Source organism: Vicia villosa, unplaced genomic scaffold (assembly GCF_029867415.1).
Source record: "Vicia villosa cultivar HV-30 ecotype Madison, WI unplaced genomic scaffold, Vvil1.0 ctg.003781F_1_1, whole genome shotgun sequence".
Taxonomy (NCBI): Eukaryota; Viridiplantae; Streptophyta; class Magnoliopsida; order Fabales; family Fabaceae; genus Vicia; species Vicia villosa.
In genome coordinates, this window is record NW_026706298.1 from 63,023 (window position 1) to 81,387 (window position 18,365).

General features: G+C 35.8%; 2 protein-coding genes and 1 non-coding gene across 4 annotated transcripts; all 3 read right to left on the minus strand.

Annotated features, from left to right (window-relative positions):
- Positions 1-8,299: 8,299 nt before the first annotated feature.
- LOC131641490 (protein RETICULATA-RELATED 1, chloroplastic-like) lies at positions 8,300-12,036 on the minus strand. Its single transcript, XM_058911792.1, has 7 exons — positions 11,477-12,036; positions 11,292-11,390; positions 10,926-11,146; positions 9,387-9,456; positions 9,116-9,195; positions 8,918-8,982; positions 8,300-8,832 (listed from the first exon to the last, which is right to left on the minus strand). The coding sequence occupies exons 1-7, from the start codon at positions 11,918-11,920 to the stop codon at positions 8,639-8,641; spliced, it is 1,173 nt and encodes a 390-aa protein (XP_058767775.1). The 5' UTR covers positions 11,921-12,036; the 3' UTR covers positions 8,300-8,638.
- Positions 12,037-12,061: 25 nt separating this feature from the next.
- TRNAS-GCU (transfer RNA serine (anticodon GCU)) lies at positions 12,062-12,143 on the minus strand. Its single transcript has one exon. It is a non-coding gene; the product is annotated as a tRNA-Ser (tRNA).
- A 1,374-nt stretch (positions 12,144-13,517) lies between these two features.
- On the minus strand, positions 13,518-16,745 carry LOC131641487 (BTB/POZ domain-containing protein At3g44820-like). Of its 2 annotated transcripts, none has more exons than XM_058911790.1 (4): positions 16,480-16,745; positions 16,293-16,356; positions 14,670-15,890; positions 13,518-14,537 (listed from the first exon to the last, which is right to left on the minus strand). In XM_058911790.1, exons 1-4 carry the CDS (start codon positions 16,530-16,532, stop codon positions 13,956-13,958), a joined length of 1,920 nt encoding a protein of 639 aa, XP_058767773.1. In that variant the 5' UTR covers positions 16,533-16,745; the 3' UTR covers positions 13,518-13,955. The 2 variants fall into 2 exon arrangements, with proteins under 2 accessions (XP_058767773.1, XP_058767772.1); XM_058911789.1 differs by having other exon boundaries at positions 13,520-14,537; positions 16,293-16,362.
- Between the last annotated feature and the right edge of the window lie 1,620 nt (positions 16,746-18,365).

Below are 18,365 nucleotides of genomic sequence, written 5' to 3' on the forward strand. Positions count from 1 at the left end.
TTAACCCTAAAAAAAACCACACATTAGGTAGGTGTTGCCCATTAATTGTAGGCTAGGGTTTTTTACCCTATTAGGTTTTTTACCTTTTAAGGTTTAGGTTCGCCCTTTATAATCAAATATTGAATTTCTTCAAACGCGATTCTCTTCTCACCTCACACTCTCTTGATTGTCGCATGCCTTTAATTTTAATTGTTTATTTAAATTTCGTTTCTTATTATTTATTTTAAATTCTAGAAAATATGTATAGGTCGCAATAAGTTTTCTTGTAATAGTTTAGGTTTATAATTTATGCCTTTAAATTTCTGCCTTTTCTTTTATGCATTCACGGGTTTTTGGCTATGTAACCCCCACCCGAAGCCTTGTAATAGCTTAGGATTTACTTTTTTAATTTCTGCATAATATAACTGCGTGGTTAGTAATTTAGGGAGTGAAAACCATTGAATAGAACGTAGAATCATTAATTTTTACAAGATAAAATATCTGAACATAATCACTTGATTGTTGCACACACACATCTTTAATGGTAACCTTCCTCTTATGCTGCCTTTTCGATTAAATAGTAAAGTCCCTCGAATACGAGGATACCTTAGCCAGTTGCCTACAAATGAAATCATCATATGAGATCTAGTCCCTCTATGTTGCCTCGGTAAAATGATGATCGTCCATTCGAATGCTAAGGTGTCCTTATTGTTGCCTTAAAATGACTATTATATCCTTCCCTAAAGACTACCTGCCCTCTTTATGGTAGAGACAATCTTATGGCGAATGATAACCCTCGATGACCCTTTTTCAAATCCAATGAAAGGACTATCTGCCCTCTTTATGGTATGGATAGCCCTTTCAAACAAAAGTCTTAAAGAACAGAAAAATTAAACTTAGGGTAGGTGCTCTTAAATGCTTGCTCTATTCAAATTCAAATCAAATTTACTTTTCACACTTCTTTTTCAAAGAATACTTTCAAAAAGGCTACGCATATTTACAAGCTAAAGTCCTTATTCAAATCTTTTCACACACGACACTTTTCAAACAAACAAACAAAGTGAGCTAAGCAATTAAGAGTCCATGGATAACCGTGGATACAAAGGGTGCTTATACCTTCCCTTTGTATAACTTACCCCCCGAACTCAAAATCTTTAAAAGGTCTTTCTTGTTCTTTTTGCCTTTCCACTTGGATAAAATAAAAGTCGATGGCGACTCTTGCTATCCACATATTTCAAAAAAGTCAGTTCTCCCACCATATTACAACATCTTTTATACTTGAGTTTGTATATTGATATGTTTGTTTATACTCACCCTTATCTGTATCCATGATACACATACCATGTCTCACACACCACTTGAGATGCTTATCCTTATATGCTTGCTTGAGATGTATGGTTCCTTATTATGGCTAAAAATCCAAAGGAATCGAAATGGTATTGACTAAAATTGTCAAGGTATTCACTCACTTTTCCTCCTCCTTAGTTTGTGCTTAGTATTGTTAGCTTAGCACTTTATCCCTATTTTAAAGTGGTTTTGTATTGTTAAAGCTCAACTTTAAATCAACTTTGATTTTGTATTGTTACAGCTCAACCACCACTCTTTTAAATCACCTCTGCCTTGTATTTTTAAAGCTTGACACCTTTTAAAACTTGTTAAGTATTGGTAAAGCTTAACATTTTAAAAATCGTTGAGTATTTTTAAAGCTTAACACCCAAAAAGATTTTGCTACTTGGCTCTTTTATTTTCCTTTTAAGGGAAACTACAAATGCTCTAACTTCCCTATTGCACTTAAGGGGTGTGTAGGCACAGGATGAGATGTCTTATCAAGCACACTTTTAAAAATCTATTTTCTCACCCTCCAACTCTATTTAAACAAAAACACATAAAAAAACAATAACAACAATGATATATATTTTTTCAAAGAGGTTCATATAGAGTACTACAGATGTGAGGGGTGTTAATACCTTCCCTTTGCATAACCAACTCCCGAACCTAAGATCTTTGTTCATTTTATTAGTTTTGATTAAATTTTTTTTTTGGGTTTTATTTCTTTCTTTTTCTCGTTTCCTTTATAAACAATAAAACACGGTGACGACTTTCACAAAAATAACGAGCTGGGTCAATCCAATGGCCTCGATCTCAATTTTTCACCGCTACAAATACGACTTAGAGTCTTTAGTCCTTAACAATGACCAACCACTTGACTTTGGACCTCTAATACGACTTAGAGTCTTTAGTCCTTAACAATGACCGAAGTTCAGTAATAATTTCAATCTTAGCCTCAACCTTATCCTTAAAAAGACTGCCCTTATTAACTTTTGAATCCAAAAGTTCTCACCACATTTATTTATTCCAAACTTTCATAACATTTTTGAAGGATTTAAATCATTTTTTTTGAAACAAAAACTTTTCAAGGAGGGGTAAGAGATTGATTCATTATATTAGTGGACCATCTCAAGGAAACCAAATATCTAATAAAGTACTTCTTTGTATTTTTGTTGTTTTTTTAATTTATGCTAGGTAGTGCCACAGTCCAATTTTTCATAGAAAATTCATTATTTTTTATTTGGAACATAACAAGTTTCATTTTAATTGTGAGAGCTCAAAATCAACTACTCCAAAATAAGGATTTCTTCATTCTTTTTTCAGGTAGGTTTTTCAGCATATGTTTGGAAACTAGTTGAAATACTGCTGCCGCATGTTCTGTATTGTTTTTACCATGATTTTAAAAAGCTACTTAGTGCATGTTTGATTTGACTTTTGGAAATACTAAAAGCAATTTTAGAGAAATAGAATTAATTCTGGGTGATTTTAAAATGTTTGTTTAGGTAAAAGTAGAATTGATTCTGTCTCTAGAATTGATCTTACTAAAAGCTAAAATTTGTAGCTTCTGTCTCCATAATTGATTCTGGATGATTTTTACACTGTAATTTATTGTTCAACTCACTTTTACATAAATGTATCTAAACATAAATAAATTCTGCTAAACTCAATTCCAATAAAATCAATTCTACTAAACTCAATTCTGATAGAATCAATTCTGTCTACCGCCCAAACACACCCTTAGTGTAGCTTCTGGTTACGGTGGCCTCAAACGTGATTTTTCACCGTGAAAACCCAAAATTCCAAACATAGGCATTCTTGAAGATGTCATAGGTCAATAACTTTTAATTGTACATTCAAATGCAATAAGCGAAACAACACAATTTTAGATTTTTTTTTTGAATAACCAATTTTTTTTTTTAAAATTCCAGAAATAACAAGTATTTCAAATAAATTACCAAAATAGCAACTTTTTTTTAAAAAATTACACGTTGTCGCCAGGGGGGGTGGCGACAACACTTAACCTATATTGTTGTCGCCAATGGGCCTGGCGAATGCATGCAAAAAACAGGTGTTGTCGCCACCCCCCTGGCGACAACACCTCCCCCCATTTTTTTTAAATTTTTTTGTATAATTTATTTTACCTATTATTTGTAACTATTTTTTTAGTTTGGAAAAATAATATCAATAAATAAAAAAGTACCAAATACATTAACCATTAATCATAATTAAAAAAGTACATTAAAATTAAAAAAACACAAAATACATTAGTGATTATAATAATTAAATTTCTATTGACCGCCGCGTGGACCATGGTACGATCCGCACTCAGGTTGTCTAATAACTCGTATCGAAGGTTCACGAGTTGGGAGTGCTCCCCTATTCCTGCGACGACGCCCCCTCTATTTGGTTCCTCTTGTATTTGAGTCGACGGCCCCTCAATGCATTCCGGGTCTACAAAATCTATGAGCCGTCCTTGACCTCTAGAATTGCCGCTATAGGAAAGGCGGGTGCCCGCGGCGCCTTCAAAGCTTTGTCTTGGTGGGTTGAAATTTCTCCTAGTGGGTGCGACCTCGAAGTTTGGTCTTTGGAAGTTGGTGGTGGGTTCGGTTTGGTTAAAATACATTGGTTGTGGTGGTGTATTGAAGTTAAATGGTTGGTTGGGGTATTGTGATGTTTGTTGGTCGAATGAGTTGTATGGCGGGTATTCTTCTTGTATGCTTATGTCGGGGGTAAGTGGTGGTGATATGGAAGAGCCCGCCATATTGAGTTCTTGGAAGCGTAGGTGGTGGGGTTGAGTTTGTGGTTGAGTTTGAAATGGTTATTGGTGGTGGTATTGTTGGGATTGTTGTTGTTGTTGTTGTTGGTAAATAGGTGTTTGTTGGTTTATTGGTTGTTATTGGTAATTGGGTGGTTGTTGTTGTGGGTAATTTTGTTGTTGGAAATTTGGTGGTGGTTGTTGATGTTGGAAATATGGTGGCGGTTGTTGTTGTTGGAAATTTTGTTGTTGTTGTTGTTGTTGGAAATATGGTGGCGGTTGTTGTTGTCCTCCGAAATATGGTTGTTGTGCTCGCGGGTCTGCCAAATAGAAAGGGTCAGACACAAACATTTCGGGATTTGTGACCGTTCTGTACCAGTTGACATATTCAGCCGTTAGTTTCATTTCGGCCGGCGCCACAGGAAATTGTAGGACAGTGGTGGAACAACGAGCCCATATTTTACGGTGCTCTTTAGCAAACGTCTTCCAATTATGTACGTACCACTGTTGGCTAACCTTTTGCAGATGCCAAGGTTCCAAACACTCAGGGGGGTCAGGGATACCTTGATGCATGCCGAATTGGAGCTTCACACGGTCACTTTGGTGCATCTCCACAGTGGTAAACCGTATGATGGGTGATTTTGCCGTCCAAACAACCGCCTCTCTAGGTTCGGGTTCATGGTCCAGTCCCAAGTACGGTCTCCAAATAAACTGCAACGAAAAAAATATTAATTTCAAATTATAGAAGATAGTTTATTTTACAAATATATTTAGAAGATGAAAATTTTTAGTGGTATTACATCTTGGGGTCGAAGTCGATCCAATAGTTGGCGGTAACAAATTATTTTGTTTATAGGCGTATTGGTGTAATCCAACCTAGTTGCATTAAACCTAAACACATCCAAAAATAAAAATCAATATAGTTACAATTAATAATAGAAAAAATACACTAATTAAAATAAGATCATCAAGTTACCGGCATTCTCCACCATCCTCATGCTTGTAGCAAGAATGCACATCCATTAAATGTACAAGTATCATTTGTTGCACATTTGCACAAGGAGTTATAGAGGTATGCCAACACCGCTGAACCCCAACTATACGTCTTAATTTCATCAATGTCCTCGAGTAGACACAAGTACATAAAATTGACACTATTCCCCGTTCCTTCGGGAAATAGAAACCTACCAAATAATAACATAATATACATTCTAGTTTTATATAGTTTACTTTCTTCGCTAGAAAACTCATTCAACTTAAGGTCATCATAACTTTTTTGAAGGCCAACAAGCTTAATACCTTGGCCCCTACCTCTTTCTCAGCCCTCGCCCTTTATTAAATTTACACCCAACATTTTGACGCATAGAGCATTGGGTTGTTGGACATTTCCAAACACAGCTTTTCCATTTGTTGAGAGACCCAATAACATGTACACGTCCTCTAGCGTGACGGTACATTCACCCGTTGGAAGGTGAAAAGTATGAGTCCCGGACCTCCAACGCTCACACAAGGCTAATATAAACTTAGTATCAATTGAGGTATGTATTAAATTCATTACCTTCCCAAATCCCGCACGTTCAACATAAGACACAATCCAAGGGTCGGGAGCATTCATCGGCTTCGCACGGGTCCGAAATCTCGTGAAATCCTATAAAAAAATATTGAACCATAAGTATTTGAATGTTTGAAATGAGTAAACTTAATTAAAAAAATTAAATGTTTGAACCATAAATAAATAAATTGAATTTACTCAAACTTACGTAATTGGCAATGTTTGCTATGGTTCCTCGATGCTCTTGACCCATAGTTAGGAGAGACATGTTTGCAGGAGTTATAAACGATTTGCATTGATGAAAGTTATTTGGTGATGATGAAAATGAACAAGTTTGTATACCTATTTATAGCCAAAATAAACACAATTAAAACATATAAATAAGTGTGACAAGACAAGTGCATGCAATGGTTGAAAATTTGCCTCGAAGCAAGTCGCCACCCCCATTGGCGACAACTCCATAAAATTAATGTAGTCGCCACCCCCATTGGCGACAACTCCTGAAAAACAATGTTGTCGCCACCCCCATTGGCGACTTCCTCCATGCATAGGTGTGTAAGAGATTCCCTAGTCTGCATGCATGGGTGTGTAAGAGGTGAGCACGAGATTCCATAGTGGCATGCATTAGTCTTGTCATGTTTGATTCTTGCATGTATTATTGCATGTATTCTTGCATGTATTACAAATATATGAACCACTTCACAAATTTTTACAACACAAGACTACTTCTTCATTCACACATACACTTCACAAACATTTCTCACAAATAGCTATCACAAATACCTATCAAAATTATGGCATCCACCTCGCAATACAAAGTTCGTGTTCACATGAATGGTGAGACTTACCACTGCGACACAAACGGTTTTCTATTTAGAAACACTAACTCAACACGTTTTGCTCTAAATAGAAAAACGGATTTCTCGTATCTAAAAAAGAAAATCGAATCCAAAACTAGAGAACCAATCTCTCAAATATTTTACCAACAACCCTTAGTCGAACCTAACAACTCGGTCAAGTTTTATCAATCACAGATACAAACTGACATAGAGGTTCAAAACATGTTCATTACCCATGAGTATTATGGTTATGATTATCTGGAGCTGTACATAGTGGTTGAACAAATTGTTCCGTCGCAAAATATCCAGTCACAGGTTATTGATCCTATTGTTGATGACGAACAACAACCCGAAGATGTCGTCGATGAAGAAACTGAAATAGAAGATGTCGTTGATGAGTTGGTGAACCGTGATTCCGAAGATGAAGAACAAGTTCCAGTACCTGATACGCATGCATATTCACCTCCAGCGCACTTCACAACACTTAATTTGGGAGAGGATGAGCCATCGTCTGATATGTTCTACAATCCATATATGAGGTCAGACGAGGAGTTAAAAGAGGGTGACACGTTTCGTTCGAAGGATGATTGTATGCTAGCTATAAAAAACTGGCACTTAGCAAAATGTGTTGATTTCAAAGCTGATCGCTCAAATCCAGAGAGAGTCACTATTTTGTGCAGAAACCCGGAGTGTGGATACATGCTGAAGGCATTATTTAGGAAGAAATTTAATGCGTGGGTGATACGTTCGAGTTCTCATGGCCGCACCTTCAGTGTCAAAGAAACAATTGACCACAACCAGGGGCTTCCACGACAACAATATCGCGTCTCAATTCCAGATCGTTTGTGCGACTGTGGCCAATTTCAAGCCTATCGCATGCCTTGCTCCCATATTATTGCAGCATGTTCACATACTCACTTTGATGTATTATCATTGATATCAGAAATTTACAAGGTATCAACGTTGCTCAACGTATACGATAATTACTTTCCGGTGGTAGTGATGGAGGCATATTGGCCTGTGTACGAGGGGGAAACTGTTTGGCATAATGACTTAATGCGTCGGAATAAAAGCGGTCAACCAAACAGCAGGCGTATTAGAACCGAAATGGACGCCACTGAAAAAATGCAGAGGAAGTGTAGTATATGTCGTGAGGTAGGACATAATAGGAACAAATGTCCCAATCGTGGATCTAGCTCCACAACATAGTTTTTAGGTGCAATGATATTTGTAATTTATTTTATCAATGAAATGGACTTTTTTTTTCATTAATTAGATGGGTTACAACACACATGACAAACAACAAAAACTAGGACTAGAAATAAAGGGGAAGTGTTGTCGCCAGGGGGGTGGCGACAACACTAAGCATTTGTACATAGTCGCCAGGCCCATTGGCGACATCATTGAGATTGGAGTGTTGTCGCCACCCCCCCCTAGCGACAACGTGTTATTTTAAAAAAAAAATGGACATTTGTATAATTTTTTTGAAATACTGGTTATTTTTTTATTTTTTTTTAAATGTGGTTATTAAAAAAAAAACACAATTTTATTTTATCTCACTCATGCAACTAGTACGTATAATAAATAAATTCATACTAAATAATCAATCACATCACATAATTAGCCTTTTTGTAGCTATGAGCATTGATTAATTATTTAGTCAAATGAGTTGACAGCTGTGTGGGATCATAAAAGCATCATGTTCACAGCTAGGCTAGACTTACTGGCCCCTCTACTTGCCTTTATTCCTTAATCAATTTTCTCTGCTTACATTTACTCTTGTGCTTGTGAATAGTATAAAAACGAACAATTGCTACTTAATAGTAATACTAGCATGCTGATAAATGAACTTCAATCATAATCATATAAGAGATTAAATGCTACATAAAATGGCAAAACTGCTTCTCTTATCTTATGTGGCTTAACTTAGGAATAAAAGGAACCAGAAAAAGAAAATAGAATCTTATTACTAAGTTACATAACATCAGACAATACCTTAGGGAAGGGCTATGGTCCTAATCTAATCCCAATAGAAGCTTCCCAACAGATGAAAAAAAAAATGATTGGAGCTTCACTTCTTGAATAAGAATTTTCCACTTGGACAAGAATGAGCTAAACCAAATTTCGATGTAACTTTCAAAAAGGCGCAATGGGAAGGGTGGACAATGCCAAGGACAAGGCCAGTTATTGTACGCCGCTCAACTTGGCCCAATCTACGAACTGCATACCACCATAGATGTTGTTGCCGAATCGCACACCAACAGTGAACGCCATTGCAACAAGCGGGACCTTCTTTGCCACTGGAGATTTTTCGACGAGGCTTTCCAGTCCGTTGATAATTTGATAACGGGTGTTGGATGACACAGCGAGAAAGAAACCTGATATAGAGCAGGAAAATCAATTAAGCAAATTACATACACATTGCAATGAAATCTTGTATGACAGTGCAAGACATTGGCATACCCCAAAGAGCCGCGCTTTGTAGAAGAGGAGGAATCGGTACGTCATCTTCAGATTTACTAAAGCTCCTGTTTTTTTAATAAGAAAATGAAGAGTTGCATTGTAATTTTATATCACAAAAAGAAAATCAAGAAATGATGATAAAATAATGCAGCCAACTAAAGAAATAGTCGATAAGACATATTTGTAATATAATCATACCTTTTGGCATTCATGATCATATTTGCAATTCCTTGACCAACAATACCACATCCAAAGCCAACAGTTCCGTACAACGCACCCTGAACATATGGTGTAAGGTATTTACAGGAATGTCAATGAAAGTTCGACGAAGATGGCATCATAACAATATCAAAGCAAATGAAAGCATTCTATTTCATGCAATCAATGTTTGATTCTATTATTGTTGGATTTTTGGTATGAACTATATTCCGTCACACAGTTAAATACTTATTTTATCAACATACGGTACCTTGTAGAAGTACGTGGCAACGCGCTGCATCGCAGAGAATTTGCATCCTGGTCTTTCAGCTTCAAAAACACTGCATTCAAGATATAAATTAGAATTACAAGGATAATTTCGGTCAATTAAAATTGTTGCCAGCCACAAATGAAGAGGAAGGGAAGAGACTATTCCTAGGAATTCCCTGAGAATTGCAATTGAAGACTTTCCCTAAACATAAACTCTAATTACTAATTAACACCGACTTCCATATACAATTTCACAGAATAATTGATTTGCTGCACTAAATATATATAAAAAATGGTGACATTGTGCAGAAAAATAATTCAGCCTTGATGCCGCAAATTTTCAATTCACAAATGCCAAATACTATTGTTGATAATGCTATTGCTAAACCATTCCCTCTGTATTGAAATTCACCATACTTTTCTCCTTTTCTAGTATTGGCCATCTAGTTGTAGAAACAAAACATGCATTTGAAACATTGTATGTCAATCCATGACCAGCTAGCTCTTACAAAACCTTGACACAGTTCAGGACAGGAACCCAACTTACAGAAAATGCACAGAAAATGCAAAAGCCGTACTGTTAATGGAAATAGCAAGAAATATTATAGAAGAGACCCCCCTCTAATCCCAGGGCAAAGCTCCTCTGAGATGAGGTGATTCTCACTCTGCCCAACTCAATGAACTCATAAGGTTCCTAACAGAAAAGACAGAGTAGTTAATAGCGGAGTGGCGGCCACAAGGGGAAGAGCCTTAGCGGTGGAGAACACTATAGCGGCCGCTATAGGGTAAATAGCAGGTAGCGTAGCGGGGAGGAGCGGTTCCAAGTCTAGAGCGGTTTCTGTCCCGTTATCCTTTTCCCCTTTGAAAAACAAAAATCACCCCTTAAATTTACAACGTTTTAAGGGTAATTTTGGATTTTTTCAATCAAATTTGAGTTGAGACTCAACCCTAGCCTTCCTTCACCCGCGATTCTGCACTTTAGCAGTTCCATAGAAAAATTACAAGTTCCTTCGTCACCTCTCTCTGCACTTCTTTCTTCCCTCTACACTTCGTATGTTATTATTATTCATGTAATTAGTCCAAAAAATGGTCAAACAGCGGTCATCCCGCTATACACTATCCCATTTTTGAGGTTGGCCGCTCCACGCTGCTATACAAGATTGATTACTCTGAGAAAAGATACTCGACGAATTCTCTCGGGCACTCCCTATCCTTCATATAACTGCTGATACCCTCTAACTAACTAGCCACATTATCAAAAATAACCAACTCTACTATTCAGCAGATTCGCCGGGATAAAACGCAAATTCACTCCAAACAACTCAATAAACCATAAGTATCAATCCTTGACAATCCACCTTTTAGGTTTAGGGAAAAAACACAAGATATAGAATTATAGATAGTGTGTATACCGGAACCAAATCATGTGTGTTTCTAGTTTTATCATCAAAAACAAAGGAAGGAGTGTAAAAACATTGTAATAAAAATGATAAAGAAACAACATCATCCTTAATTGATACAAATAAACGCAGACACTAACCTGCTAGGAAGAGCAGCACAAGCATGCTGAATGCCACCAAGGAAACCTTTTGACAAAGAAGGCTTGCCAATTCGTGCATAAGGTGCCAACATACCCACCAAAGCAATGTCAACAACCACACCAACAAGAAGATCAGCAGCATACAACTCAAACTCAGCCCAGAAATCCTTGCCTCTTTTCTGAACCTCCGCAAATGTCGCACAACAAGAATCTATAACAATCTGCACATGACAAATCAAAATCAAGGAAAATGAATAGCCATTACCATATCTAATTATGAATTTGATTTCAGGTAGAAAATCTCAACCAAAACCCTATTGTGACACCAATGCAAGAGTTTAGACAAAAAGAAACCAACCAACCAACCTCAGTTCCAACTTTGAAGAGAAAAGAAGGGTCTGCTAACATTCGATTTCTCAACATAGAACAATGTTTCATCAGAAAAGACAGTGGCCCAGAAGAACCCTACACAAACAAAAAAAATAGCGAATAATAAAAAATTGAACTTTGAAACGAAACAAGAAAAAAGTGAAAGAATTCGAAAAACCCACTTGTAATTCCAAGTAACGAAGAAGAAACATTTCACGAATGCCAGTGATCCTCGCAGCTTCTTCCATATCAGAAGGCAACGTAGCACCACGAGCTTCAACTTCTTTCATAACCGCTTCGAAATTCAACAAAGGTCCAAACTCTTCATCACCCTCTTCTCCTCCGCCATCTCCATCACCTCCGCCCCCTCCGCCGAAATTGCCGCCGTTATCACCTCCGCCACCGATATCAGGTTGATCGGATTTGAGAGGCTCCAATGGTGAGATGGGTTCTGGGTTGATGCAGTGGATTCTGAAAAGGTGTGTTTTGTTGAAGGAATTGTTGTGGAGAGTGATGGAAGAGAAAGTGTTGGGAGATGGAACAGTGTTGTTGGGTTGTGGTGTGTTCCATGTTGTTGTTTTTGTGGTGTTGTTGGGTATGGTGAAACTGAGTGAAGAGAGTGTCATGTTGTTTTTGATGTTGTTGCCGCAGGTAACAGTGGTTGTTTTGTGAGGAAGAAGAGTGAAGTGGTTTTGGAGCGTGAATTAAGGAAACAACGCTAGGTTCCAAAACGTTTTGAATAAAAAAAAATGGAAAAAAAGTATTAACGTCGCCTGAGAGATTCGAACTCTCGCGGGGAAACCCCATGTACTTAGCAGGCACACGCCTTAACCACTCGGCCAAAGCGACTTGTTGTTATGTCGTTCTTATTGTACATATATTTTCTTAACAAATCACTTGTACTTTTATAAGAAACAAAAACTGATATCAACGCAGAAATATAGAAAATAAATGTGGAAATACATGCTTGTATAAAATCAAATATGTTATTTGAATATTTAAATTCTGATATTCTACAAAATATTTAGAGTATTTTTGCTATATATTTTATGTTAAGTATTGTGGAGGGTGTACAAGCATGTCACAAGCTTAATTACATTCCCATTATTATGTCACAGGCTTTAAAATAGAAAAAAAAAAAAATATGAATCTTGACCATTATATACATATCATCACCTTCATACTTTAATTTTAGGTTTTTGAAAAAAAACTTAATATAAAAAACAACCTTAAATAAATTCATGTGTTACAAAAATGAAAAATATCTAGTGTAAATACAATTACCAAATACATACCATACACCAAAAAAATATACCTTAATATACATGTACCAAAAACATACATGCACCAAAAACATACATGCTAAATACAATTTAACACCCAAGAAATACGCAAATACAATTCAATATACACTAATCTGATTCAACACAAATACAATATATTAAAGTGAAAAAGATAAACACTTATGAGACCATCCTTTTTAAAGAAAATAAATATTTATGTATGAGAGACCGTCGCAAATAACTTCCAATATCTTCACAAATTTTTAGTGAAAATCAGTACACGCTACTTTCAATGCTTATATCGAGGGATCACACCAAAATAATACACAATACCTTGCCTTTTCTTTTGAGTTCGATTTTTGTGTTATGTTTTTCAACTTGATTTCTAGGATTTGTGAGAAGATTTTCCGGTTTCAGGACATCTAGGTTCACAATTGTTTTTCAAATTCAAGATTTCAAAGTTTTTTTCAATAATATATTTCGAAACTTTTTAATTTTTGAGACTATATGTTTTTTATTTGAGTTGGAGGCTTAAAAGTTAAAACCATGTTAGCAATCTATCCAATATCCAATAAGCATTTGTTGACACATCAACCTCTAACAGTTGGAGCAAGAAAGATGACTAATTTTATAGAAAAAAAACTTTAAAAAGATCACCAAGATATTTTTTAAATAGAGGAACACCAAACATATTTAACCTTATTAAAAAATACAATTAATAATATATTAGATTTCTAAAACACCAAATATTCTAGAAGAAGGCAAAGATTTGGGAGTATCAGTACAAATGCTTTCAACTAACCAAAGTTAATTAATTTAATCAATACAAATCAATACAATAATCAACTGACATGATATCACCAAATTGCCGACCCTAGAAAGACCAAAGGAAAAGGCCAATTGCCGACACAACGAAACTATACTTGCTTTGTCATTTACAAAAATAAAATTTAACTACAACTATACAGATAATGCAACATCTTTCATTCATATAAACTATATTAATTTAAATAAAAAAATGTTAGTATCACAACTAATAAAGTTCCTTGTCAATTACATTAATTTGGAAGCTCTAAACTTTACACCAACTTTACATCTCCAATATTCTCTTTTTGACAGCAAAAAAAATATCAATTTTCATTGCCAATATCTGAAAATCTATAAAAAAAAATGTACAAAGTTAAAACCAACTTTACACATGGGAAAGAAATGGAAAATGTTCACATATGTATATTGCTTAAATGAAAAAGCATAATGGAATGATAAACATTTTCCTTCCCTTTCCCACTTACAAAAAAATTGAAACCAAACAACACTTTCATGGGTATAAATATGTAAGTAAAAATGAAAATAAAGAGGAACTATGGTTTCTTGATTCTCAAGAAAAACTTTCGGTGTGTCTAGACTTGTGAGAACGGCGTGCACGCTCCATGGATGCTCTCGGCGTGCATAATGAACGATCAAAGGAACGATCAAGGGACTCTGGTTGAGCATCTGAAAATCTAGGAACAAGTTTGCATCCGATTTTCCTCGCGAATAACCGAGGAGAATCGCGAGCACTGTGAGATTTTGTCACGGTTTTCATTTCCTGTTTTATTTTAGTGAATTCTTCTACAAGTTCTCCGACTCTAGTACTCATTCTATCCATATCCTTTTTCAAAACCTGGTTTTCGCGCACAACTGCAACCCATCCGTCTCTTTGTACAATTTCGCTGGCGGTATCACCTCGAGCAGTCACACGAGCCGCTGGAGCTGGAGCGCTCTCGCCGCCTAAAGCATTGACACATCCAGCTAATGATGTTCTCAAATGCTGCTGTTCAAAGAATAACACTTGAAGAACAACTCTTAGGGGTAACCTTTCATTTTGGGATGCATGAGCACAGGCGTGGATTGAGAGTTTTTGACAGTCAATGATGTTAGATAGTTCTTCCTTCTCATTATCAGAGAGCCAAGGATGAGCCTGAAAAGTATCACAAGCAGTAATCATTAATTCCGCTACCGATTTTCTTAATATATGTGAAAATTGGAAAATGTGTATATAAAAAGGGACTAGTAAGCAACTGAGTGAAAATGTAGCTCAAGAAAATCAAACCTTGAAATATATGTCTAGTGCCCTGTAGAGTCCGTCATGCAATGATCTCGACGACTCAGGCAGGGCTTGTGCAAGCGAGCGTAACTTTCCTGGTTTTAAATTAACATCAGATGCAATTTCGGCAATGTAGCTATCTATCAGCTTCGCAACTTTCCTTAACGATTCAGACGACGAGGATGATGCTTGTGGATCAAGTGATGAAGGAGAAAAGGCATCTAAATTTGATTCTGTACGAACAAAATGATGGACAATATGTTCTATACAGTCTGTGTTATATAAAGCATCGGAATCTGCATAAGCTGGGATGAGAAGACTATCTAAAGTTGCCAGTTCCAATTGCATCCCTATTCTCTTCTCTAAAGACTCCTTGCAAGTTTCACTGACATTCAATATCGAAGCTACACGAAGAAGTCCGAGCAGGAAACGACAGAAAGATTTTCCCTTCTTTTGAGGAAGAAGTTTTTCGATGCTTTCCAAAAGATCCTTTTGATCAATGGTGGTACCACTAGCAGGCGTCAAGCTTAAGCTTGCAACTGTTCTTGTTTTTCCACCTTGTCTACCCTGCCATCGACCTAGACCTGGCAAGTGCTTCCTAGAATAATACATTATGGCGCCTGTTAGGCTTTCGGGTCTCATACCTCTCGCCCGCATCGTCTTAATAAGCCTCTCAAACAAATTGACACTGAGATACGAGATATCTTCAAACCACCACTCAGATTCCAAGGTTCGAATCCTAGCGCCAGTATTTATACCGTTCCAAAGAATGCTTCCGCCAGGGCTCTGAAAACTCCCATACATCATCATCGGCCATCCAAATAAACTCGGGTCCGTGCAAGCCATCATCGATAGCGCATTTAAACACTTATCCACCAAATGGAGATTTTCAATTCTTGACAGAATAGGCTCAGAACTTTGAAGAGCCAAAATACAATCTTTCCAATTACGCAATATATTCTTGTGGAAAAAACTCTCAGATTTCGTCAACAAGTTCGATTCTTCGTATTCATCCGTCATTTCAAGATATTCCGCGGCGCAGTGGACCAATACTACGTTTTTCGCTGTCAGCTCCACACGAAAACCGTAACAGAATTTAGCGACAATCAAGAAAATGTCAGGACCCCCAGGAAATTCTTCCAGCACCATTGTCAGGTGCTTCTCATTCGTATTCTTGGAATCGTCATATTTCCGCGCAATTTTCCCACATTTTGAAACAAGAGGAAACTGCAGTTTCACAGCACAGCATATCTTATTGAAACTAACTCCAACATATTATTACAAGTAATTTTTCATATAAAAGGCATAACAGTTCGACTTTAGTTTCATCCTTAACTAGACAATTAAGAAGTACTAGTAGGCAGTAGCAACTACGAAGTTGCAATAAATAAAATAAAATCAATTTTAATCTCTAGTTAATGAAGGGTTTCATAATAAAAGAATAGTTCAGAAACTAGGACCACATTAATTAATTTTGGACCAAACTAAAAACAAAACAATAAAAAACCAATAGAATAAACTAGAACCACAGAAGAAAAACAAAGTCCCAGGAACTAGTTCATAATGAAATTATGAAAAGAATAATTAGGTGAGAAAAAATTATAAAAATTACGAAATGAAGATGCATACCTTATGAAGATGGAAATTGACACCTTCAATTGATACAGTAATATCACTAGGCAATCCAGCATCACTATACCTTATATAAGAAATTCAACAAAACAGGAAAACAAAATGAAATTGATGATCACAAAAAATGCAACTTGAAAGCGAATAATTAAAAAAAAAAAAAAAAAGAAAGAAGAAGAGAAAGTACCAGTTATGATCTTGACGATGAAACCCAGAAAGTTTTGCAGGTGGAGGAGCCATGCTCTAGTTACTCTATCATGGTTGCCTTCAAAATTAATATATATTTTTCAAGAAGAAGAAAAAAAAGAGAATGAAGAAGTTGGAAGAAAGGAATAAAGAAGAAGAGTTTGTGGAGCGGAAAATGACAGAGTGTGTGTGATCACGACGGAAGAGACGGTTGTGTCGTAAAGTAAAGCAGACTCTAATTAAAATAGGAGCCACAATCACTTTTTAGACAACCTATACAATTTTAATTTTTAAGTGATATAGTCAAATATAACTTATATATGACTTGGCGCTTATTTATATAAAAAAAATTATTTTTTAATTAATTGAATAATTCATATCTAGTCTATTATCTCCGACTAATATTTTAATTTTTATAATTAAGAAAATGTTATATATCACATTTAATTAAATTCACAATTTATTTTATTTTATTTTTGTTGAGTATATTTATCGCAATTATAATTATTTATAAGAGATATGGTTAGTGATTTAACCCTAACTATAGGACACACACAACTTACCATTAAAACTAACTAACAATGTTTGTTAGTAAGTTAGCAAATGAATATAAATGGGAGCAGATAATAAAGAACACAGAGGAGCGTCACTCACAATTCACACCTCTCTAACAACATTATTAATGACTCGTAGTAGTGACTATGACACATGTTGTGTAAATCATTCCTTGTCCCCCACACCATCTCTCCTTCATTCTCCACTTGCTCTCTCTCTATTTCTTTCTAAATACTAAACTTTGTTTGGTTATTCTTTTGGCTCGCGCACAACACCTTTACCTCTTTAGACTCAAGAATCACGATCAAACCAAAACACGCGTGGCTTTGATCTTGTTTAAAAAATATTGCTACCTTCCAACATGGGGTCATGTTCTTGTTTTGTGGTTACGGTCGTTAGGTGGGTAGTAGGACCCACTGAGGTTGTAGCATTTGTTTGTCCTTTGAATTTGTTTATTAGAATTTGAGAAATTTTGAACTTCTAGTTATGGTTAATTATGCGTGTGTAAAGAAGAATTCAGTTGTTTTCAACTTATTAATAGAATTTCTTCAAAACTAATTAAATGGGAGTTGAGATTAAATGAGGCATGTCATGGACAGCAATTATTAGTACCTTGTAACGTGGGAACACACCAACAGTACTTGTCGTAATATTTAAAATTTTCACTTAACTTAAAACATTCTTATTTTTGTAGAAAGAGTATTATATTACCTAGGGGTGGGCTATGGGCCGAGTAGGGTCGGCGATGGGCCCAAAAATATACCAAGTCTTAGAAATTTTATTTTGCCACCCCACCTTGATATGTCGTCCCCATGTATTTAAATAGTACTGTAATAAAAATACTCTTCATACTATTCATCTTAGTTCCATTCATTCCCAACTTTGTCAATCATCATTAAGTTACTCAGTTTCAAATCAAATTTATTTATCTTAGTTCCATTCATTCCCAACTTTGGTATCCAATTATGTTCCAAGTAATTCGTGTGTTGCTTCGTAAACCATTTTTAGAATCAACTTTTCATGTTTATTGGGTTATCACACAAATTTTTTATGGATATTATTTATCATAGTCAGTCATTTAATTGGTTATTATTTTTAATGTTCTGAATGCTTATATCATTGTTTACTGTATAAAGTTGTATAATTATTGTGTCTTTAATGTCCTATTCAATTGATTTGTGAATTGTATAATAATTTCATAGTATGTTGCAATCTTGCATTTGATTTTTAGTGAAACTATGTGTTGCTGGCTTATGGAGTGAACTGATTTATTTCTACTATCTACCGATTACTATTCAATTGATCAATCTACTTAATTTATCCTTTTATTCA